Source organism: Petaurus breviceps, unplaced genomic scaffold (genome assembly GCF_028583685.1).
Source record: "Petaurus breviceps papuanus isolate PSGF00001 unplaced genomic scaffold, PetGlider_PUasm1.0 227, whole genome shotgun sequence".
Lineage (NCBI taxonomy): Eukaryota > Metazoa > Chordata > Mammalia > Diprotodontia > Petauridae > Petaurus > Petaurus breviceps.
In genome coordinates, this window is record NW_027185896.1 from 11,895,363 (window position 1) to 11,921,627 (window position 26,265).

The 26,265-nt window shown below is 38.2% G+C and overlaps 1 protein-coding gene across 3 annotated transcripts in view; it reads left to right on the forward strand.

Annotated features, from left to right (window-relative positions):
- IP6K2 (inositol hexakisphosphate kinase 2) overlaps window positions 1-21,639 on the forward strand; it is a 47,176-nt gene extending 25,537 nt beyond the window's left edge. For all 3 annotated transcript variants that reach the window (XM_069095780.1, XM_069095781.1, XM_069095782.1), the window contains 5 exons: window positions 9,985-10,296; window positions 12,490-12,712; window positions 13,965-14,140; window positions 17,660-17,835; window positions 20,899-21,639. In XM_069095780.1, the coding sequence (XP_068951881.1) occupies window positions 10,095-10,296; window positions 12,490-12,712; window positions 13,965-14,140; window positions 17,660-17,835; window positions 20,899-21,396 (1,275 nt within the window). In that variant the 5' untranslated portion in view covers window positions 9,985-10,094 and the 3' untranslated portion in view covers window positions 21,397-21,639. The remainder of the gene's footprint in view (window positions 1-9,984; window positions 10,297-12,489; window positions 12,713-13,964; window positions 14,141-17,659; window positions 17,836-20,898) is intronic.
- Window positions 21,640-26,265: the final 4,626 nt, after the last annotated feature.

Genomic DNA, 26,265 nt, shown 5'->3' on the forward strand with positions numbered 1-26,265 from the left:
TTAAAGATGCAGCTCAGGAGCCACCTTTTTCTTGAAGCCTTCCTTTATCTCTCCACTTTCTCCCCAGATTTTCCTAGGGCATTTTATCTAAATCTTTCCTTTGCTCCCATTCTATTCTACTTTGTATCTTACTCATTTATTTACTTGCTGTATTCCCTTAGTAAATTATAAGCTCCACAAGTACAGATTGTGTAATGTTTTCATCTTTGTATGCCCAGCACCTAATACAGTGCTTTGCACATAATAGATACTTAGAAAATGTTTGTTGAATTGATATCCTGAGATTTGAATGTTTTTCCCCCCATTAGTTAGGATGGGTTTGCATTGGGTCATTTTGGAGAGACTTACATTTGGTGACTAACTCTTAAGTATTTTACTATTTGTAAAAGTAAGTACTGATCCACCAGAGTGTCTAATCTATAACCTTTGAAGGTAGCATTGAATAATTAGGCTACCCTTACTGAGACATAGTCATAAGCCACTGTGAAGAGCTTTAAAGTGCTGTCATAGTTTTAATTGTAGATACCCACCAAACTGTTGTCTTTTTTTGTTTATTTTATCCATGTTTCTAACCACTCAAATTATATTTGATAATTTTTAAGATGTATTTTGGGGAGTTATCCCTTGATTCACCATTCTTTAGGTGAATTCATTTACCAACTTTCCTAGGTTCCTTAAATATCTGAAATAAAGGAGATGCAGATTGGAAAAGTAACTTTCAAATTAAGTGCTTTGTATCTCTAAAGAATACATTTTATGATTATGTAATGTCCGCCAGAGGACAATACATAACACATTTAAGAGACTCCATAATATTTTCTAATGGTTAAATTAAACTGACTTAATAAAAATTTGCAGTTTATTTCTTGAATGTTTGGAGAAAGGGCAACATCTGTTGTTATTGGGGGCTAAGGATGCACTGTATTGATTTATAAAAAGAACCACTTTTTATAATTGAGAGGAAATTGCTGCTGCAAGTCACAGAGTTTATACTGAATAAAAATGTAAGATGAAGGAAATCTTATTCTTTTTTTAGAACTAGAATGTTCTAAAAATGTTCTAAAATGTTCTAGAATGTTCACCTACCCAGCAAAACTGAGTATCATGTCTCAGGGGAAAATATCTTCATTCACTGGAATAGAGGACTATTCAAGCATTTTTGATGAAAAAAACCAGAGTTGAATAGAAAATTTCACATTCAGATACAAGAAGCAAGAGAAGCATGAGAAGGTAAACAGGGAAAATAAAGCTTAAGGAACTTATCAAAGTTGAACTATTTACATCTCTTACAAGGAAAAACAATAATTGTAAATGATGAAACTTTTCTCAGTATGAGAATAGTTGAAGGGAATAGAAATGTATGCATGTGTGTGTATATATATACACATACATACATACATATATGTCTATATAGGAGGGTATATGGGCATCTGAATACATATGTGAATGTATGTATATATGTGTACAGGTATACATGGATAAAAGGCACAGGACCAATTTAATAGGAAGGGATGATACTTAAAAGGTGATATTAAGTGGTGAGAAAAGAATATAATGAGAGGAGATGGGGAGAGACAGAATGGGACAAACTACCTCCTATAGAAGAGGCAAGGGAAAATGGTTTTAATGGAGGGGAAGAATAGGAAGGTAAAAGGGAATGGGTCAACCTTATTCCCATTGAATTTGGCTTGGGGAAGGAATGACATACACACTAAATAGGGTATTTCACCCTACAGGAGAGGGGGGATGATAGAAGGGAGAGCAGGCTGGGGAGGAGGGAAGTTGGAAGTACCCACTTTTGAAAAGGGACAGGATCAAAGTAGAGAATAGAACAGTGGGAGGTGGGATAGGAGGGAGGGAAATATAGTCAGTCTTTTACAGTATATCCACCATGGAAATGTTTTGCATAGCTACACATGTATAACCTATACTGAATTGCTTATTTTCCCAGTAAGGGTGAGTGTCAAGGGAGGAAGGGAATGAATCTGGAATTCAAAGTTTTAAAATCAAATGCTTAAAATTATATATACATATATACTATTATTAATACTCTCTTACATGTAATTGGGAAAGAAGATATACAGGCACTGGGGCATAGAGATCCACCATGCCCTACTGGAAAGTTGAAGGGGGTATGGGAGAAGATATGGGAGAGAGCAGATTGGAGGAGGGGATATCCAGTGGGATCGCTGTTTTTGGGGTCATGGGTAGGGGAAAAACGAGGAGAAAATTTATAACTCAAAATCTTGCAGAAATGAATGATGTAAACTAGAAGTCAATAAAACATCTGATTAAAAAAAAATAAAGTCTTCACTTTATACAAAGAGATCAAAGAAAGAGGAAAAGAGACCATACATAGAAAAATGTCTATGGCTGTTCATTTTGAGACATCAAAGAACTGGAAACTGAAGGGATGCCCATAAATTGGGGAATGGCTGAACAACTTATGGCATATTAGTGTTGTGGAATGTTGTTATGCTGTAAGAAATGATGAAGGGTATGGTTTCAGAAAAACCTGGAAAGGCTTTATGAACCAATGCAAAAGTGAAGCGAGTAGAACCAGGAGAATAATCTATACTATAATGATACTCTTGAAACAAACAACTTTGAAAGACTTAAGAACTCTGATCAATGCAGTAACAGACTCCAGATAGATTCCAGAGGATTTATAATGAAACATACTATTTTCCTCCTGACAGACAGGTGATGGACTTAGAGTATGGATTACTCTAATTTTTTTTTTTAAATATGGCCAATGTGGAAATGTTTTGCTTGACTATACATATTTGTTACAAGGGCTTCCTTACAAGCTGGGAAGATGAATGGATTTTTGTTAATTGAAAAAAAAAATTTAATTAAAAGAATGGAAGTCCTCACCACCTTTAAGGAATGTCTTTTCAATTTGGACTCTGCGATAGACATATCTTCCATGGCAGTGGCAAACACATTTGTTAAGCATACATTTTCCCGTATTATGGCTTACTTGATAGTCATTATCAGATAACCATTGAACAGTTATGTTATTGAATTTATCTAAGAATCTTATATACCCATAGCATCAATCACTTAATAAGTATTTGTTTAGCACTTGCTATGTGTTAGGCTCTATACTAGACACTAGGGATACAAGTACGAAAAATGAATGATCCCTACTCACAGTATGCTTACATTCTAATGGAAAAGACTGCAAGCACATATAAAAAATATATACAACATCAATAAATTATATTACCAAAAAAAGGTTAATAAAAACATATACATATATATGTATGTATACATACAGTAGTTATATACAAGATACTATGAAAGGAACTTGTGCAAAGGAAAATTTTATGGAGAAGGTGGCATTTGAGCTAGAGCTTAAAAAATGGATAGAAATTAGAGTTGGGAAGCTTATTCCAGGTATAGGAAACTAAGGAAGTAAAGGTCTAAAGGCAAGAAATGACTTAGCCAGCAATTCTTTGTGTTGTCCCTGGAACATTGAGAAATAAGCACAGGGTGTATATGAGGAGGAACTTTGTGATAGTAGAAGTATAGGTTTGGAAGAAGAGAGATCTCCTTGTTGGGTGGGTGAAGGCTGCATGAAGGACCCCGTATGAGACAAGACTAGAGACCATCAAAAGTACAAGATCTGACTTTCCATTGACGGGCTGTCTGTGATTTTATTCGGAGCCAGTGATGTTTTGTGGGCTTTTTGCTGTATTTCAGTACTTCATCTATAAATTAGGAAGGTTTCCTTATAAGAGTCTTCTATTTTTTCTATACTTTAATGGATCTGTGATCTCATCTTTGTGGGTGCTTTCTCCATAGGGTATGGATGTTCATCACTCCATGTCTTCTCATCCTATGTGAGTCTTGATCTTGTTCTTCCATAAATGGATGTGCAGAATTCTCTAAGGACCTTGTGATTCATTTAATATTTTATGAATATCAGTGTGAAACTAAGGTCTGTCAATTTGTTATCCCTTACTCTTGTCTCATCATTGGCCTACCTCTTTTTCACTTGTATGTGGCCTTGAATAAAAAATTTCTTTTGGAGGGGGCAGGGTGGGATGGGTGGACACTTTTTTATGTGAGTCACCTTTAGTAACATCCTGCAGCCTGTTTTTATACCTACTATTTGTCTTCTCATTACATTTTAAGTCACCTGAGATTGTAGTTCTAAGATTGTGGTATTCATGATTTTCAGATACATAGCATCACAGACTAAATATTGGTGTTAAAAAAAGAGACTTTTGCAACAGCAAACTGAATAATTGTGTGAAAATGAAAAAAGTATCCAACTGACAAATCCACAAAAGTGCCCATGCCCCTTTGGTGTTATAGATGATCTAAATTTACAGCTGAGGAAAAATAAGTTTTTACACCATGGCTAACCATGGACATTCCCATCTAAGATGAAGGTGTTTGTTGAAGTTTAGGTTTTTAAATAATCAGTGTTTTGTTTAATTAGAATAAAGGTTATTTCTCCTAAGTGAAGGACATTGAGATCTGACTGATTTCATCTAACTGGAATTTTCATATAACAAAGTTCTCTCTTACCCAGCAGGAATTAGACTGGCAAAGAGCCAAAAGAGTGTTAGTGGGGTAGAGATTCCTTAGTGGAGTGCTGTAGTGAAAGTAAGTTTAGAAACTGTATCTTCTAAGATTTCCTTGCTTTCCTGATTACTCTCTAGGCATCTTATTCCAAAACTGTATAATGCTCTTGAAACACAGAGGTCTATTTAACCTTTGTTAACTAGCTAACATAGCAAAGTGAAGCCAGTTGTTGGGAAAGATATCATAGAAATTCATCAGCAGATAAGAAACAATTTGTCTAGTACTCTGGAATGCCCATGGAGAGAGATTCATTAAAATTTTGAAAGATAGAGGATAGCTTATTTAAATTTAATTAGACACATTCTTAATATCACTCCTCATCCCTTCCCTCTGGAGTCTCCTTCTCCTACCCACTTCTGCTGCCCCACTCTCTGTAGCCTTCTAGTTCCTTTTTTTCTCTTTTTCCCCCCCTCTTCCTGATTTCTCCTGTTTGTATTCTTGGAATCCACTGGTAAAGTTTGAGACTTCTTTGCAACTTTGGTCCTAGAGTTCAGTGCTAGACAGAAGGCAGAGAAATAACATGGGCAGTTGTGGTATTATTGCTGGTACTCCTTTATAGTTTTCAACTATGAGTTGAAATGATCAGTTTTCATAGTATTAGACTAAATTATTGCTATAGAACTGGGATACTTAATAGAAAAATTCTAAAACATAATCGTAAGAGATCAGTCACATTTCTTTCCACTTCTATTGATTCCTTTTGGGTAGGATAGGCTGTAGTGATAAAGACATATGGGTACATTAACTCTCCTTTAATATTGGCTATTTGAATTTTCTGTAAGTTCGAAGAAAATAGGTTAAATAACATAGCAGTTGCTACCTTTCAATCCTTCTGATTGAAAAGCAACTAAGTGCGGGGTGGCTAGGTGGTGCAGTGAATAGAGCACTGGCCCTGGAGTCAGGAGGACCTGAGTTCAAATCCAGCCTCAGACACTTGACACAATTACTAGCTGTGTGACTTTGGGCAAGTCATTTAACCCCAATTGCCCTCCAAAAAGCAAAAAAAAAAAAAAAACCCAACAAAAAAAAGAAAAGCAACTAGGTGGGACATTGGATAGAGTACTGTGCCTGGAGTCAGGAGTAGTTGAGTTCAAATTCAGTCTGTCATACTTACTAGTAGTTCAGTGCTGGGCAAGTCACTTAACCTCTTTGTCTATTTCAGTTTCAACTCTCAAATGTGGGTAATAATAATACTTATCTTTCACGGTGGTTGTGAGGATCAAATGAGATAGTGTTTGTAAAACAGTTAGCAAAGTGCCTGGCGCTTGTTTCTTTCCTTCCTTCTGTCATCAGACTTGGCTCTAAGCAGAATTGGACATATTTTTTCCTATAACTTTAGGCTCAGTTGACTCCAGTGGCCTGTTACATAGGTAACAAATGCCCCACAGACTTCTGGGCGTTGTGTTGTACCTGGGACTAAGCCAGCTGCCAAGTCATGCAGAGTGGCTAATGAGTACATTGGGGATGTGGGAAAGAGTTTGTGTGTGATCAAAGATCCTCTACTGGGGGGCAAAATCACCACCAAATCTTAGAAATGAGAGAGACTTCAGAAGTTCCCAAGAAGTACCTGTCCCTGAGCAAGAATCACTTCTTAAACATCCCTTGCAAGTGGGCATATAGCTTTCTGTTGGCAGACCACCATTGCTAATAGTGGGGAACATTTATTCCATTATGTATAATAATAGTAATAGCTAGCTGGCATTTATATATACTGCCTTAAAGTTTCCAACATATTTTATGTTTATTATTTGATTCTCACAACAACTTAATGTGGGTAATTTTGTTATCCCCATTTTACAGATGAGGGATAGGGATCAGAGGGCCGCACAGCTAATAAGTATCTGAGGCAGGATTCAAAATCAGGTCTTTTTGACTCCAAATTGAACTCTTTCTCCACTATTTTACCTGACTGCCTCAAACATGAAATATTCTTTAGTTTATATGCAAAGGTTTATTGTCTGACATTTGGGGAGCAGTAAGTGGTGAGCCTAGGAGGAAGAAATGGAGGATATGATGCCTTCATTTAATAGATCAGAAAAATGAGTCTTGGAGATGGGGAAGGTTTATTCCAGTGTGATATAGTTAGAACTGGAGCTGGGATTTGGATTTGGATATTTATGAGTATCTCTCTGATGGAAAGCCAGTTATTTTAAGTTTTATAGAACTCAACTCATGAAATAGAACTCCCAGTTGCAAGTTTTGGTAATAACCATAGCAGGCAAGCTGCAAACCAGCAGCTTTCCATGGCAAAATCTTTACAGTAGATCCATGTAACCACATCTAGATAAATAAGAGACTGGAACTGGCAGAACATCCCATGATGGAATGCAAAATGAGTTGTACTGCCATCTTCTGGGCAGTTTGGCATATTGTTGACATACTACTGCTGCGAACTTCTTCATAGTGACTCAATCTCTTTCTGCCTGAATGAACTGAATATTTTGAGTAACTGTTAGATAATTTCTAAAATACTTTAAAATACATACCTTGTAGGAAAGGGAATCAGCTCTTGCCCTGTGTTTCCAGACCCTTCTCTTGAAAGCACAACATAGTGACCACAGTCTGATGGCCAGAGGTTCTAAGATCATTGCATCCAGAGTCATCCTAGCAATTTGAGATAAAGGAAAATTTACATGACTTGCATTTTGGGGTAGTTTACTGATTTATGTTCTTTTGTCAATTAGGAGTAGAAGATACAGATACTAGTGAACCAGTAAGAGAAGAATATGAAATTGGTTTTAATTAGGTCTTCTAAGTCTTGAGCCCTTTGAGGAAAAAACATTTTTTAAATATAAAAGAGAAATCACATGTTGAAAGCCTTTCAATTTGTTAGGCTTTTGATTTTGATTGTGTAGATTATATCAATTTTAGAGATATGAAAACCCTCATTTGTTACTTATTTCAATCTGAAACACATAGGTCCCATTGCAAGTTAGTAGCAGAGATGGGCCTAGAAGCTAGTCTCCAGAGTTCCAGTTTATTGTTCTTTCTACACCGTGACTGCCTCATATTTTCCAGGTAGAAGAGCCAGTGGATATATCTGTACCTTGAAAGAGAGAGATTATCTTTCCTCTGGGGAGATATTCATATCCTTCTTGTTTTTCCTTATCTTTACTTACATAATGGGGACAATCAGACGGATTCACCCTTAGGACTGCCCAGTAGGAATTGTGTATGACTCTAATAACAGCCCTAGTAGTTAAATCATATCCTTGCAGAAAAGTTCTCTTGTCTAGAAAGTGGGACACTTAGGAGAATTTCAGCCTTTTCCAAAAATGAAGGTGTCTTAAAGTATTCAGATTAGGGTTATGTAGGCATGTAAGCATGTATGGGAATGAAATTGGATCAGATATGTATTAAACAGTAAATAGCTTACCATTCTCAGGGACAAAGTGTTCTGTGCTCATTTATAGTACGCTTACCATTGTTGCAGATCAGCGCTCTTCCTGCAACAGTCCCTGTCAGGTTTTAATGCTATGCTAAAGCTTTTGTCCATCAGGATAGACTGATTAAAAATAGTCCAGTGACCTAGAACACTTTGTCTGTCTTTTTAAATCAAGCAGGTAACCTTCTTTCAGATAGAACAGGGTCCAAATTGTTTTGTAGATACAGAAGTTAATGATTGAAATGATTGAGTTTCATAACCATTAAAGCTATTTCCTTTTGTTGTGGGTCTTCTGTCACAGGGGTGTTGTAGACAGCTAAATTAACACCCTCAGGGAAAAGATGGGGGACTATATAGAGTTTTGGCACCCTTTGGATTTTTTGGATAGGAGTTTAGAATGACCTTTATTCTTTCCCAAACACTTTTGCAGTTTTAGTAAATAGCAAACGTTAAACAGTTTCATTATATCTTTTTTTTTTTTTTTTTGCCTTTTGGAGGGCAATTGGGGTTAAGTAACTTGCCCAAGGTTACACAGCTAGTTTTTTTGTGTGGGTGTTAAGTGTCTGAGGCCAGAACCGAACTCTGGTCCTCCTGACTCCAGGGTCAGAGCTTTACTCACTGCACCACCTAGCTGCCACTAGCTTCGTTATATCTTAGGGAGCATTGGCCTGTGTGTTGGTTTATAGGTACAGGTTTTCTTGTGTTGAAATGGCTTTTAAACCAATAATCACTGAAAACTAGGAGATACTAGCACCTTCATTTCTTCATTCCTGTCTTTAGATAATGGTGTGGATTTAAGCAGAATTTAATTTTTAAATTTATAATTTGACTTTGATGGAGGAAAAATGAGGGGGAAATGGCTTTGACCATTAACAGTAGATAGATTCTAAACTCTAATCTTTTTCTCCAAATTGGCTCCAAATTCTTTTGTTTGCCTATGTAATCACTGTACTGTTAAATTTTCAGGTTCTTTTCCTCTATGAAAATACTTTTATAATCAGCCAACAAGTATTTGTAGTGTGTTTATTATGTGTCCTATTAGGATGAGACTCTGCCCTCTCAGAGTTTACAGGTTAGCTGGAAAAACTAGATTAGTACCTCAAAAATTTTAATGGAGTACAAAATAAGATTTATATTTTATTGTTTTTAAACATCAGTATAATATATATATACTCCCAAAACCACATGCATTGAAAAATAATAGCACAAAATTATAACAATATTTCTTTCGATTTGGGTTAAAAATATTTTATTCATTGCCACTCTTTGTTTTTCTCTTGGAATATTAGATTCGAAGTTAGAAAACCTGAAACAGATTTCTGCGTCTTCTACTTAACTAGTTTGTGCAACCTTGGCCAAGTTACTGTCTTGGGCTTCAGTTTCCATCTATAAAATGGAAGATTGAGCTTAAATGGACTCTTCCTCACCTGTAGATTTGGTTCTTCTAAAGTCCCTTCCAGCTTTAAATCTTATGATCTTGTTAAATCTTTCTGATTGTGTGTAAGTATGATTTGGGGGTAAAAGTGCAAGCTGTATTTGGACCAAGATGATAATCCATTGGGACCCCAAAGGTGTGTGGGGTGGATCCTGAAGTGTTGCTCAGGGTTCAGGGAAGGGTGAGGCTCCCAGGAGATGTGGTAGCCAAAATAAACTGGGAGTAGCAGGTTATGTTTTTCTGTTTTTTCTCCTAGACCTTGTCTTGTTCTCTCCTCTGCCTCTGAAGTGGTACAGCCAGCCCAGCAGCTAGCTGCAGCAAAGCTAGCTTCCCTAGCATCCAGTTGGCTGCTTCTCTGGTGGGAGGAGCCTTTGGCATTGTTTGTCTCCTCTCGAATGAGCTCATTCTTGTTTGTCTTCCTGCTGGAAACTCTAAGAACCATTTCAGTTTCTGCTTCCCAGAGAGAAGGGTGGAGCCGACTTCTTCCCTGGCTTGAACTTTGCTTAGGATTCTTATCTGGCAATTTACTCATAGCCCTGGATTTCCTTGTGCTTGTTTCTAACAGAACTTCTTGACTGCAATCAGTAGCTTTGGAGGCACAGAATTGGGGATCCGTCTGCTTTTGAGCTGCCTTTCTTCCCACTGCCGCATTGTTCTGTCTAATGTGCTACAAGGATGAGCCCAGCATTCGGAGCTATGGAAGTGGAGCACTATGCCAAGGGAGTTCTGCTGGAACCTTTTGTTCACCAGGTGGGAGGTCACTCCTGTGTCCTCCGGTTTAATGAATCAACCATCTGTAAGCCCCTCATCCAGAGGGAACACCAGTTCTATGAAACTCTTCCGACAGAAATGCGTAAATTTACTCCCCAGTATAAAGGTAAGCATCCAGCTCATGAAAGGTGTTGGCTTTCCATTTTGTGCCTCATTCTGTTGTTGTCTTATCCTCCTTAAAGCCTCCTCAGCCTGGAGGAGGTTTTAGGGGGTTTCTCTTCCCATATTTTGCTGTTGCTAGAGTCGGGCTGTGGTGATGCAAGGGTGGACATGGCTTGCTAACAGCATTAGAACTGAGCAGTTCTGTTGGGTAGTCATATCTTCCTTAGGCGGGGCCAGGTAAGTATTTGCTGGGAAATGTTCCCATAGACTGCTTTTATTTGACTCTCCGAGTTTGTTCTTTCTACTTTCCCTCTTCCTACTCCCCTTTCCAAGTATTGGGTAAGATTGCTTAATTGTTTTGTTGTGGAGGGTTGGGGGAGGTTTGGCTTGTTTTTTGTCTGGTGGTGTTAGAAGCTGAGCTTCTGTTTTATATTCCGGTATTCTTTTAACTGTGTCTTAAATACTTTATCACAGTGTTGGGAATAACAGGGAAGATTTTGAAAGTATTTTTTTCTTAAATATTAGCAGCCTGTATTTGCCCTTGAGACTCAAATTCGAGAACGTTAGGTAGGCAAGGATCAATAGAATTTGGGCTAAGGCTGAGTCAGAAGAGTGTGGAAGTGGAAATTCCCATTCTGCAAGGTGGGAGCTAGATAACTATATCCTGCTGCAGTTCCCAAATATTCCAGAAGCTGCTATCTAGAGGCAATTCCATTGAATCAGACACACTGAGTTGTTTCTTCATTTTTGTAAAGCCTTACTGTGGAGACTTTAATAGTCGCCAGTATTGTGTGACCTTTTAGAAAGCATCATTTGTAAATGCTGGAGGAATACGCTAAAACTATCAAAATTTATGTTCTCTTGTGTATGAAAGACAGTGGAACACTTCAGTCTTCTGGAGATGTTGAAAATGTTGCTCTTAAAAGCAAAAATGTACTAGACACCTGTACGACAATGTGTAAATGATGGTTCTTTTTCAGTGAAGGGGAAGGATTAGGGGTCTTCACTTGGTCCTTCCTTTTGTGTTGTTTTTTTCCAGGACAAAGCCAAAGGCCTATGTTAGCTGGCTCTTCCCTGCCTGGCCCTTTCCCTCTCTAGTTCTTTCTTATGTGGCAGCAAGACTGTCAGGCCAGGATTCTGAACTCCCCACCCCAGCTAATCCCTAACCCAGGTCCCTGAGTCGCCTGCCCACCTCAGAAGTCTCTCCCTGAACTCTTTCCCCTCCGGCCATTTGAGAACACACGGCAAGGACTGAGCAGATTGAGTCATTGATGGGGGGCAAAGAGAGAGGACTGTGAGAAAAAGCATTCAGCCAGTTGTAACGACGCTCACTCTTCGGTAACTGCTGAAACTTTCTCATCGGGCACTGAGGGCAGCCTTGTCAGCACTTTGCTCAAAGACTTATGACCCCCTCCCCTTGCAGTGCTCTAGAGACTCAGAGGAGAAAAAAATGCTTTCACCATGTTTCTGTGTATCCCAATACAATTTGCTGTGTATTGCATTTTGTTATTTATTTCATGGGACTTCAACCTCAATAAAATCAGTCATTGCTGGACAAAAAGGCTTGTCCAGTTCGCCGTAGACATAGGGTGCCCAAAGATTCTCAGGGCAGCCTTTGCAGAGGAGGATCTGTTGTACTGTGTAATTTGTTTCCAATCACCCACCCCTTTGTTTTGCTCTTGTAAGTCTTTGCTTTTCTCTAAAGCTCTTTAATCCTCAGTCAAATCTGTGTCCTGGTCGATGCTTTGGGCTTTGCTGTAATGCAAAACTTAAAGCTTTTGGTGTTTCTCAACAGGATACTTATTTTTTCCATAACAGGATATAAATAAAATAATAAAAATGTTTTTACATCTTGCCAAGGGTTAGACCAGTCACTTTTTTCTTCTTTAAATTAATAAACATTTTCAATAATGTAAAAATGTCTCCTGTTATTATTTGGTCCTATATTGTTCAGTGCATCAGCAAGAAAAGACTGATCCAATGTTTGGTCCATGATAAATTGTGTTCTCTGTGAGGTGTCATTTTGTCAAGATGTTTTGATATTTGTTAGGTTGGCAGATGAGTTTTGGGCCTCTGGGAACATAGAAACTAAGGAACAGGGTAAGAAACAAACCAAAACGTTAAACTCATGTTGTATAAAGTGTGTTTTTTCCTATTATGTTAAATTATTTTCTTCTCCTCCTCCTCCTCCCTATAGGTGTTGTATCAGTAAGCTTTGAAGAGGATGAAGATGGAAACTTATGTTTAATAGCATACCCATTAAAAGGGGACCATGGTAATTTAGACAGTATAGATAATTCAGACTGCGAACCCAAAAATAAGCTCTTAAGGTGGGCTAACAAAAAGACTCATTTACTAGAAACGGAAAAGATCACCAAGGAGTGGGTCCGACAGCACAGAAAAGAGGAAAAAATTAAAAGGTTGGTATAAAAGGTACCCTGAATTAAACCTGCAGATTGAAGTTGATTTTTTGAGTTTTATATTTTACTATCACTCACAGGTTACAAAGTGGAATATTTAAGGAATCTGGTTTAGTTTCTGAAGTTCCCTGTCATGGAGAACATTCCTACTTAGAAGGCCAAATTATGTACTGCTGTTTATCAGCAAATGATTGAAAGTTAGAATCATATATTTTTAACAGAACAGTATTTTGGTAGATATCAGTTGTACAAAGAATGTGGATGTCTATAATAATGCAACATGAGTAACCTTGAAATGCTAGTTCTAATTTAATCTCTTTGCCCCATAATACCATCATTTGGAGCGGTGACACAGGAACATTTATACTTGGGTATCTTATGATACCCTTCTTCCTTATTGGGAAACATTTAATGTAGGAAATTTAGTTCGTAGGGAATTTTTATCATGGATTTGCTGGGCAATAAAACATAATAAAGTTAATTGTCTGCTGGCAAAGTTATTGTGAAATGTGGGCATTGAAACTCCGTAGATGATCAGTTAAAAAATGGAAAGTACCTCAGTGATCATCTAGGCCAAATATCCTTAACCTGAAGCCCATGGATGGATTTTAAGAGGTCTATAAACTTGAAAGGGGAAAAAATTACATCTTCATTTCCATATAATTGATTTCCTTTGTAATCCTAGGTATTTTATGCATTTTTAAGAAGGGATTCATAGGCTTCACCAGACAGCTAGAGGGGGGTCCTTGACACAAAAAAGTTAAGAACCTTTGATCTAGTCCCATCCTCTCATTTTATAGATGAGAAAATTGAGGCCCGGAGAAGTTAAATGGCTTCCAAAGTCACCCAGTTGGTAAGCAGCAGCAGAGCCGGGGCTTCTGTTGGGGTCAGTGCTTAAGTGGGCTCAGCTTGTGAAGTCAGGAAGGACTCCAAGAGCCAAATGTTCTCCCAAGTTTATAACCCCTACCAGTGTCATTAGGAGGAAGGGACCTAGCCGTGTAACCCAACCCTCTCCCTTTACAGATAAGGTCCAGAGAGGGAAGGACCACATGCAGCTGATATTTGAATTCAGAGCCTCTGGCTCCAAACCCAGAGTTGATTATACTAGTACCTTACCGTACATACCAAGAACAGAAGCTGTTCCTTTACTTTAGATGTTTCTTTGCCTTAAAAATGGTGTGATGTATCTTTGTTTTAATTGGACATTTGTCTTTAGTGGAATACCTTAATGTTTTAATTGTCTGTTTTCTAGTCATAAGTTAGAAGAAGAATTTGAGTGGTTAAAAAGCTCAGAAGTCTTATACTACAGTTTAGAGAAAAAGGGGAATGTGAGCTCACAGATGAAACACCATAACCCTTGGAGTATGAAATGTCACCAGCAGCAGCTACAGCGCATGAAAGAAAATGCCAAACATCGGAACCAATACAGTATCCTTTGCCAGAGATAGCAGAGCTGTAGGTGTTCTGTTAAGGCATTATTCAAAAGGTAGTCAGTCTTGGGACTCCTGGAATGGCTCACATGTGAACATGAAACTTATTACAGTTGTCCAACATTAGTTTTTTTTTTTACCCAAGTAATAATAACTTATACTAATGGAGAAGCATTGGTTGGTTTGAATTCAGGCTTTCAGCCACTGTGTGTACATAAAAATTGGTTATTTTTAAAACAACCCTCCCCCAAAAACAAACAAGAAAAAATCCTTCTATTTCCAGAGTTTTTAAGGCAAGGACTAGTGGCTTGTAGGTAGGAATCCATAATAACAGTAACAGCAATAGCTTGCACTTGTGTAATGATTTAAGGTTTGCAAAGTGCTTAACCTTTGTTATACTATTTTTCTGTTATCTTTACTCCTGTGAGATCAGAAACATTACAGATACAGGATTTCAAGATGAAGGTCATCTAGAGATCATCTAGTTACAGGAATTCTTTTTAAAAATTCTGCTCAATATTATTTTTAGTTTCTAATTCTTTTTTGTCTAACTCTCCCTCACTCATTGAGAAAGTAAGAAAAACAACCCATTACCAGTATGTATAGTCCAACAAAGCAAATTCTAACAGTGACCTTGTTAAAAAAAAAAAAGCTTCAATCTTTATTCTGAGTCCATCATCTCTCTATCTTGGGGTAGGATAGCATCATGCTTCATCATGAGTCCCTGGAATTGTGGTTGGTCATTGTGTTGATCAGATTTGCTAAGTCTTTCAAAGTTGTTTATCTTCACAAACAAATTGTTATAGTATAAATTATTTTCCTGGTTCTGGCCACTTCACTTCTGTTCATATTAGTTTTCTCAGGTTTCTTTGATATCATCCCCTTTGTCATTTAGTGTTCTATTACTTTTATTTACCACAGTTTGTTTATCCATTTCCCATTTGATGGAAACCCCCTTAGAGTCTGATTCTTTAACATCAGAAAACTACTGGAAATATTTTTGTAGTATAGAGATGCTTAAACTGGGGATTGTGACCTTTTTTTTAAAAAAATATTTTGATCATTATATTTCAGCATAATTAATTTCCTCTGTAATCCTTCATTTATAATCCTATATTACTCTTAAGAAAAGGTCCACAGGCTTCCCCGAGCTGTTAAAAAGATTTTATGACAAAAGGTTAAGAACCCCCAACCTTGTACAATACTACAGGGTTTTGTTTGTTTGTTATATTATTGGTTTTTTGTTTGTTTGTTTTTAGCATTCTTTACATCCATTATCTCTTTTGAGCCTTATGATAGTTCTGTGAGTCATATACTCCTATATTGTGTCCATTTTGTAGAAGGAGGAAATGGACTGAAGGGCATTAGGTGACTTGCTGACAAGCAAGGACTTGCTGTCCTGTTACTCCTGACTGTAGGTGTGGGAATCTCTCCATAACGTGGTGTCAAACTCAAATACAAAATGGGACCATCAGGATCTTTGTGGGTGTATGTTGACTCAGAACACCACATATTAACATCTGTTTTATTGTATTTTTAAAATTTTAAGTATTTCCCAATTACATTTTAATCTGGTTCCAGCTGTACTTGGGAGTGTTGTGGGCCATATACAGGCCTGCCCACTGCATGTTTGACACTTTCAGCACTATCACAGGCTGCCTCCCACACTCCTTATTTTAAATATAAGGGAAATGAGGCCCACAGAGAGGAAGTGACTTGCCCGGGGTCATATAAATACTAATAGCAGAACCAGGATTTAAGCCCTGATCTTTCGAATATAGACCTATTCATGTTGAAAACTTCATAATTGGATTTTGGACTCTTATTTCACTCTTAGCAGACTAGATCATTTATCTGCCTGGTCAGTAAGCTTTCTTCACTTAGGGCATTGTACTTTTTTGGAAAAAGAAGTCAATGATACAAGCCTTTGTAATAAGATTATATGTCAGTCTGAATGCCCATAAAGTAAATCATAATTCTTTCCATTTCTGCTAACAATATGTTGACTCATTCACAACAATTTCTTATTCTCTCCATTGGACATTTTGTTTCACTGTACCTCAGTAACCTTATCTGTAAAGTGCGTTAAGTGAATCATAATGTCCTAGCTACCTGAAGGCAGAAAACTAGTTTTGTTGACCTTTTGAGATTTCTTCCATTCTGCAGTTGGATCAATCATTCATAATACTAAAAGTTCAGTGGCTTTTTGTTACCTTTAGGATTAAATATAAACTCTCTGTCATTTAAAGTTCTTCACAGTCTGCCTCCAGCATATCTTTTTCAATTTATTTCATTTTACTTGCCCTTGTGCATTCTTGGTTTTAACCAAATTGGACTTCTTGCTATTGTCCATACAGAATAGTGCATCATCTTCACCCCATTTGTGCTGTGTCTGGAAAAAAATTGACTTGTATTTTGTATTCAGTTGGCTGTATATGTGGTCCATTGTTCCAGGAAGATAGAATATTTTCTTGAGATTAGGGACTGTCTCTTCAGTGCCTTGCACATAGCAAATGCTGATTGAATTCAGTTTTTTCTGATATATATATATATATTTTACCAGATCTGATGTATTGGTGTAGAGAACTCCCAGCAAGGAATTTCCATTTAACAGTGATGATTGGCAACAACTCTGCAAATTAGATCATAAGAAATTTCTAAACACCTGAGCAGTTAAGTGTCTAGCCCAGTGTCATATATACAGTGTATGTCAGAGTAAATGCTTGAGCCTAGGTCTTCCTGACTCCAAGGCTGGTGCTCTTATCTTCTACACAATACTACCTGTTCTGTCTAAATACCTTACTATGTAGAAAACACTTTCCTAGGTGTTGAGGGAAAATGTAATCTCCTTTGAGGGCAGTGATTGTTTTCTATCCCTAGAATTTATCAAATTGCCTTGAATATGAATTGAATTGACAGAATTTAAGAGTTTAACATAGGGTTAAAAATGACACATAGGGTTACATATACGAATACATGTTGTACAGTAAACATGATAACTATGAATTGATTCTGTCACAGAGTTGGTGAAATAATGTAGAGTATGTTCTTTCTGAACCAAGTTTGGGAGATAACATAGGGACCTGTCTGCCTAACTACACAAGCTGTCAAAAATGCAAGCTCTGTTGAGAAGTTGTCTGTTAGAACAGCAGGTCAGCATTGGGGATAAGACCTGCTGTTGCCTGCCTCCCTCCCTCCATCCCTTCCTTCCTTCCTTCGTCTTTTTTAGAGGGGGGAAGGCACGGCAATTGGGGTTAAGTAACTTGCCTAAGGTCACACAGCTAGTACGTGTTAAGTGTCTGAGATCGGATTTGAACCTGGGTCCTCCTGACTTCAGGGCTGGTGCTCTATTCACTGTGCCACCTAGCTGTCCCATTCTTTCATTTTATAGGATGTGTTCAGTTCCTAGAACCCTGGTCCCCAAGGGTCCAATGTTGATTTCAGAATCAGCAAACACTTTTGGAGCATCTTGCTATTCTAAGTGTTTCTTTCTTGAGATTTTCCCTTAACTATCCAGAATTTATCTTACTGGAAAATTTAACCTCTCGCTACCAAGTACCCTGTGTCCTGGACCTGAAAATGGGAACCAGGCAACATGGAGATGATGCATCAGAGGAGAAGAAAGCTAACCAGATCCGGAAATGCCAGCAGAGCACGTCTGCAATCATAGGGGTCCGTGTATGTGGGATGCAGGTGAGCCTTCTGGTGTTCTGATGAGCATCTTTGCCTCCAAGGAAAGGCAGAGGCATCAGGATGATAAAGAGCACTGCATTTGACGTCAGAGAACTTGGATCTGAATCCCAGCTCTACCATGTGGTACCTAGGACTTTGGGCAAATCACTCTGCTTCTCTGGCCCTCAGTTTCCCATCTGTAAAATGCAGAGGTTCGACTATAGTAATCTCTTACAGCTCAACCTAAAACCCTGTGAGCCTGTGGCAAGTACTTTGGACAGTGCCCCCTCTGGTTTTTGTTTCTGTCCTAGCATCTTCTACCAGTGAGTTGATTAGGTTTGCTTTGGAACAGGTCAGCAAAGACTAAACTCTCCTATGACATTCCATTACTTGGAAGTCATAATACCAACAACAATAGTTAATTTCCATTTCTATAATGACTTAAGGTTTATGAAACACTTTCCTCCCAGTAGCACTTTGAGGTATATAGGTAGTACAGGTGTTATATTCCCATTTTACAAATAAACAAACTGAGGCTCAAAGAGAGAATGTAATTTGCCAGTGTCACATAACTAGTGAATGCCAGAGTTAGGGTTTGTACTCTAGTGTGTCCTGACTTTAAGTTCAGGGCTCTTTCTACCACATTGAGAAAGGGGGCCTTTATGAGTTTGCATGCTTCCTATTTTTTGTGTTCCATGGCTAGTTTCTCTAAGGGTAGAGCCCCTTAAGCCATTTGCACACTGATGACCAATAAGCTGATGTGAGGGCATTGCTGTAAAGTGGCCTCTTAACAGGGATCAGGGAGGACCTGCTATGAAGAAACAACTGGCTTTTTCTCCTCACCTCCCTCCCCCCCCCACCCCTAATTAGCCAGTACCTTTTATCTGTCAAAGAGTGGTTTTCCGTCTTGGGTTCTTCCTGCTCTAAAAGGGGAGATGAACCAGGAGTGGAGTTAGCAGAATCATTCATGATTTCAGTGTACGTAACAGAGGGATGGTCTCTATAAAGGAGTGGAACTGCAGTGCTCATTCATTCTTTAAGCAATCATATATTAATAAGCTAGCTCCTCATGTGGAGAAGCCTATGTTGGATGCTGTTAGAAATAGAAAGTTTAGAGATGATGTAATTCTTGCCTTCAGAGACTAGCTCACAATCTAGTAGGAAAATAAAACATGGCTATAATACATTAGTAGATGGTAAGTTCATTCAAGAAGAACATATTATTATGTGAGGTCAAAGGGGTGAGCTCTCCTGGAGGAGGCAGCATTTAAATTAATAAGAAGGTACAAGAGAGGGAGGGCATCCCAAATATGATAGGTTAATAGGTCCTGTGATAGCGTAGGGTACACAGGTATCTAAGATTTTAGATCTGGAACCTATTTGAGTGATCATATATTTCTGCTATCTAGTGTTTCAGATTAGAGACCTTTAGGGCTCAGAGAGATGAAGTAATTAAATAGGTAGTATAGTGGCAAGAATAGCCAGGATTCAAACCAAGATTTTCTGACTACAGATCTCTGAACCATGTTGCCTCATAGGTTGCCACATTCTCTGGTGGTTGGACATTTACTTGGGAGAGATTGGTATTTCCTCCCATGCCCCTTTTTGCTCCTTTTAAGCACTTATGAATTATTTCTGTCATTTATGACAGTTTACAAAACACTTCTTCATGGGAGCTTTGGAAAGAGAGTGAAATTGTTATGATCATCATTTCATAGGTGAGACTAGCTCACAGTTAAATGCCAGAAACAGGATTCAAACCCAGATCTTGTCTCCGTAACCAGTAGTCTTTCTATAGTTTCATGCTGTTTCCATTCCTTATCAGATGTAATTTATGTTAGGAAGGAGGAGAGAGATAAGATATGGACATGTAACTATGACAAATGACAGGGATATGGTAAGAGGGAGACACAGAGAAAGCTGTGGGGGTCTTAGGAGTGGGAGATACTCTTCCTGATAACGTCTGATTCCCTATCAGTAGTGCTGAAGTCTGTTCCTGGTTCTGCCCATTTTCTGTGTGAGTAGGTAAGGTGCTCACTTAACCCAGTTGACCCTGTGAAGGACATGACCGGAAGAGACCCTTGATTCAGGGCAGCTGAGAGGCTAGAAATAGCTGGTTCAGTCAGATTAAGAATTAGAGGATTTCATGTTTCCTAAACTGAGATTGACTTTTGTGGTTAACATTCAAGGCCTTTCACAATCTGAGATTACCTTAGGTTTGCAACCTTAACCTAGTATGTCTGCAATCTACATATTTTGGGTTCTAGTGAGACGAGACTACTCTGTCCCTAGTCTTGTCCTTAACTTTTGTACTGCCTCCCTGCCTTCGTTCATATTGTCCTTGTACCTGGAATGTTTTCATTTTCCCTTCTATTATATTTCTTCCCTTCCCATTTACATACTCCCTTTAGGAAGTTTTTTCCTGATCCCCCTCAGTCAGTAATGACAATTTCTTCCTTAGTATTCAACATAGAACTTTAAACCTCTCTAATGTATTTCTCATGTAATATGTATTATAATTATTTGTTAGTGTTATCCCCTTAGTAAACTGTAACCTCTGTGAGGAAAGGACTTAGCATCTTATGTAAACATCACATTTCCCTTGGTACCTAACAAAATATTCTGCACAAAGCAGGTGTTTAATATTTGTTATGTTGTATTGCCACTATGTGGCCCTGCATTGTCTTAGATGGTAGCACCAAAGAAAAGATTTTGTTCTTAAAGAACGGGTTACAGTAATTCCTTTGCCTTTGTGTAGAGCCTTTCCTTTGGATTACATATAGATAGAGCCACTGTCACCATTCCCACTGCCTCCTTTGCTGCCTGCCTCGGAGAGGAGTGGTTTTCTTTCTGGTCATCTGGTCAGTTTGTGGAACAAGCTTGCAGGTCTTTGCCTAAATCTGTTGCTCTGATATAAGTTCTGACTCTCCCTTTCAATGGAAAATGCCAAGGGCAGAAAGAAACCTTTAAGTAATTTAGGTTCTAAAGTGAGGGAGGAGTGATGAGTCTCAGGACAACCTGCCCTTCTTTGCACATGACCTTTCTTTAATCTGGGGGGGCCTTGACATTTTTTCTCCATTGCAGGTCTACCAGACAGGGAGTGGCCAGCTCATGTTCATGAACAAATACCACGGGAGAAAACTCTCTGTCCAGGGGTTCAAGGAAGCTCTCTACCAGTTTTTTCATAATGGCAGGTACCTACGCCGAGAACTCTTTGAGCCTATCATAAAGAAACTGACAGAGCTGAAATCAGTGTTAGAAACCCAGGAGTCCTACCGATTCTACTCCAGCTCACTGCTTATCATCTATGATGGCAAGGAGCTGCCAGAGGTGGCTGTGGACTCAGACCCCGAGGACCTGGAGGATCTGTCTGAGGAATCATCAGATGAATCGGCAGGAGCCTACGCCTACAAGCCAGCCATCAGCACGGTGGATATCCGCATGATAGACTTTGCCCATACTACCTGCAGGCACTACGGAGAGGACAGCATTGTACATGAAGGCCAGGACACAGGCTACATTTTTGGACTTCAAAGCTTAATAGATATTATTACAGAAATAAGTGATGAGAGTGGGGAATAAACCATTTGAACGCATACCTGTTTGCAGAGAGCACTGTTGCAACTCTTTGTATTCCAGAGTATTGGCTGCTCTGGGTTGGGGAGGAGCCCCAGGGAGTATAGGGGAGGGGTCACTGGAGCTCACAAACCTTGGAGTCTTTATTTATTTTACCTATTTCTTAAACATTCCATATTTGATGATGCAGATACCTCTTTTCTTCCCTGTGTGTATATGTTCCAATAAAACATTTTTGTTCATTATAAATATGTGGCTGTCATTCCTGGTGGGGTTTGTTTTATTAGCAGCTCCCCAGAAACTGTGAACTATGGTTCTGAGCTGCATCAGGGTAAGAGCAGACATCTCTCATCAACAGAGATTACTCTGGGAACTCCGAGCCGCAAAAAGTATTAAAAAAAAAATCGAAATCCTTATGTGCCCACCACAGGGAACTTAGCTTGGGCCCTGAGAGACCTAGGGTGGGGCATATGATAGTTAGTGCCCAGGTTTCCTTTCTTTGCCCTTTCTTGCTCCCAAGTGCCCAGGTTTCCTTTCTTTGCCCTTTCTTGCTCCCTTGGGTTTTCCCAGCTCACAAAAATCTGTTGGGGTGGGCCTGAGAAACCATTAGTCTTAGATCAAAGCTGTCAAAAACAGGTGCCCCACATGGTCCACAACATTCCCAAGTGCAGCTCAAACCAAATACAGAAATGTAATTGGGAAATATTTAACAAGATATCATAAAACATAATATTACATTTAAGACTTAAGTCACTTTGTGGCCCATAGGGATCCTCATGTATTTTAATAGCCTCAGTTTCTATCAGAGTTTGACATTCCTAGTCTTAGATACCGTGGTGGTTGTAACCTGAGGGAATGTTTTAACTCTTAGGTAATTTGCCTTTTGGGGGCCTCCCAGTATACCCCTTGCAGAAACAGATCATATATATGCCAATGGGATAGGAATACCAAGGGACCTAGGTGTGCAGAGGGTTAAGCTAGGAGAGGTATGTCACTTCATTTACTATTCCTCTGGGTCACTTGGTCCACCTAATGATAAAGGGGAACATTTCTCTAATACTTTCTTGTGGACTCATAAGCACTTTTCCTCCTAACCCTGTGAGGCAAATAGTGCAAGTATCACTAGTTTGATTTTATAGACAAATTAAAGCCCAGAATAGACAAAGTTGCTCAAGGTCATGTAACTTTTATTAAGTGACACAGCCAAGGCTTAATCCCTTAGATTTTCTGTCTCCAAGTCAAGCACTCTTACCCCTATACCATGCTCCTATCTTGCAGGAGGTCTGAGAGGTAGGGAACAAGGAGAATTAATGAAATCTGGTCCCAGCACATGTAAAGTGGGACATATAGGTAGCCTAGGAGCCATTCCCAGGGGTGCTTTTTTTGCAAAACCCAAATTACTCTATACTTGGAAGCAGAATTATCCTTGGACAATCTAACCACTTAGAAATTGCTCATTTTCCTTGTTCCACTAACCCACTGGAAATCTTAGGGAGAATTTCTCTTTTCTCCCATCCCCATTCTTGAACCAAAGCAAGTGCTCAAGTTAATTGGACCTATGGCCTAAGGGTGTCTAACTCAAAAGATTTATATAAAGTTGAAAGGAACCAGAGAGATCATCTAGTCCAGTGGTATTCTAGCTTTTTTGATGACACATCCACATCAGTAAAATATTTTTGACTATTCACCATTAATAAATGTATGTTTACTTACAAGTGATAAATATGTACTACTGTACTAATAGTTGTATAAAATGTGCGCAAAAATATAAACCAAATAAGATATTTTAAATTATTAATTAAAAAAATCTTGCTTTCACCAAATATTAATAGTTTTAAGTGAGAGCACTAGAACGTTATACTTAATCATTTTTGAAAATCTTGGTTTACCACTGTGATAGTCATTTAAAGGTCTAGTTCCAAGTTTGACCTTTTGATTCTTGGTTTTAATAGCTGTCATATTTGGAAAAAGGAATGCAGACATACATAGATCCAAATGGAAGAAGTACATTGCCAGCTATGCCTGCTAAATTGTGGATACTTGTTTTTCAGTCCAGTCCAATTATGTAAAGGTTTTTGATAAAACTTGGTTAGTAAATCCCCATTTTCCCCATGTCCATTATTTGTTCTTTCAAACTGGCCAGAAGAAGGTATTGCATTTTTATATTTTTAACAAAGGAACTCAAAACTCACAAATTCTTCATCTAAAAAAAAAAGATTCTGAAATTGCTTATAAAATTCTTCAAGGTTTTTAATGTGCAGACATGAGAGTTTTGTGGGTAACATTATTAACATTATTAGCAACAAAAGCTTAGTTTTAAAACATCTTGCTAATTATGATGGCTTCATATTATTAGCTAATATCTCAGGGTATGATATATACTTAGGGCAGTGAGTGGTTCATTGTTAATGACAGATATAAATCCGTTTTTCAAATAATCTTGGTAATTTTGATTTGGGGTGTCAGATCTGATGAAATTGTTACTTTTTAAACCTCATAATATGGCAGATACAGAATTTATGCTAGAAGTGTCGGATCTGCCCTTACTCATTTTATTTATTATTATCATCAATCTGCAGTTTCTTAGGAAATTCAAGATACTTGTCTGGTGAAGGTTCATTTAGTCAAAACTAAATAATGGGCTCTGCTAACACATTCACTTAAATAAACTGGTCAAATATAAACTATAACATTGCAAATACATTGAAAGAGAATGAATGAATGAGCGTTGCACTCAACCTCCCCCTGCTGGAACTCCAACTCTTTTTTTCATCATACTTCACATACACCACGTGAATCATGGGAACTGACATGGACTAAGTGAGGTCATCATGACTAAGCTATAATACATTACTAAAGACTAATTTCTTATCTAAAAATAGAAATCGTTTCAAATATTTTAATATTATTGAAAATTTAATTATAAATGCTAATATTAATTTAAAATTAATTTAACATTAAATATAAAATAATATTTTAAAATATTTTCCATGCCTCAATTTATCATCTTATGACACATACCCACAATTTGGAGACCACTGATCTATTAAAATTCCTTCATTTTATAGATAGGAAAACCATCTGTAAGACCAGAGAGGCAGTATAGTGTTGAGTTGGGAACACTTGACCCTGGACAAGTCAATCTCAAAACCTTAGTTTCTTTTTTTATTTTTATTTTTCCCCCAGTTAATTATTTATTTTTAGTTTTCAGTATTCACTTCCTTAAGTTTTAAGTTTTCTCCCTCTCCCTAAGAAGGCTTGTGATCTGATATAGGCTCTATACATACGTTATTATTAAACACATTTTCACATTGGTCATGTAAGAATTACAATGAATGGGAAAAACCATGAGAAAGAAAAAACAAAACAAGAAAATAGTCTGCTTCACTCTGCATTCCAATTCCATAATTCTTTCTCTGGATGTGACTGGCATTTTCCATCATGAGTCCTTTGGAATTGTTTTAGGTCATTGCATTGCTGAGAAGGGCTAAGTGTGTCAAAATCAGTCCTCACACACTGTGGCTGTTACTGTGTACATTGTTCTTCCATTTCACTCAGCATCAGTTCATATAAGTCTTTTCAGGTTTTTCTGAAGTCCGTTCATCATTTCTTATAGCACAGTAGTATTCCATTACATTCATATAGCACAACTTGTTTAGCCATTCCCTAATTGATGGGCATCCCCTCAATTTCCAGTTCTTGGCCACCACAAAAAGAGCTGCTATAAATATTTTTGTACACGTGGGTATTTTTTATGATCTCTTTGGGATTCATCCCTAGAAATGGTATTGCTGGGTCAAAGGATATGCACATTTTTATAGCCCTTTGGGCATAAGAACCTTAATTTCTTAATCTGCAAGGAAATAAATAATACCTATACTGCTACTTCATGGGATTATTGTGGGGAAAGCTCTTTTCAAACTTTTTATAGTTCTATAGAAAAAAATAACTACTATTGTTATAGAAGCAGGAGTTACTATTAATTAAGGTCACATAGACCTTAAGGAGCAGAACCACATTTTGAACCCAAGCCTTTCCCCTATACCATACTGAGTCCTCTGAATTAGGCACTCCCTTTCTCTAGGCTACGCAACCCCTCCTGACATGAGTTGGTCTAGACACTTGATCATTGAAACAATTAGCCTTCTATGTCTGGGACAAATACCAGCCTGTATTTGTCCTTTCTTGGGACAATTAACTTTGTGTGTCTCCATCCCTGGTACATTTACCATTCTGTCGATCTAACTACTTATGGGGCAGCTATCTGTCCATTTGTCCCAAGTTTGAAATGGTTACCAGTCCCTGGAACATGAACTAGTATGTCTACATATATTTGGGACAGGGGATGCCTGGGCCTGCTAGGGCTGATATTGGCCTTCATGACCCTGATGGGGCCTGGTGGAACAAGTGGGAAGGCAATAGGGGAAACAAAGGAACCCTAAGGTCAGGTGCAAAACTTAGGCTCATTATTGGAGGAGGGATTCCTGCTGGAGAGAGGACTTGACAGAGAACCACAGAAATCACTCCGATGTAGGTATTTAGTTGCCCACAGTGCCAATAGGACTCTGGCAAAAGCATTGAATCATTAAAGCATTTCATTGTGATTGAAATGAATAATGGAAAAATCTCACATATATTCATAACCTCTTCTGTTGTCCAAGTAGTTTGGGAAGCAAACTCCATTGAGATTCATGGCTCCAGAATCTGAAGGGTTGGAGCCTTTGGTACTAACAGCTGCTGTCACTGCTTTTAAATTGCTCCAGATAGGGTCTGCCATCCACCCACTCCTGTGTTTTCATAATTCTTGGATTCAAGCATTATTTAATATTTGGTGATGGTCATCACTGTGTTTCCCCACAGCTAATATTTCTCTCC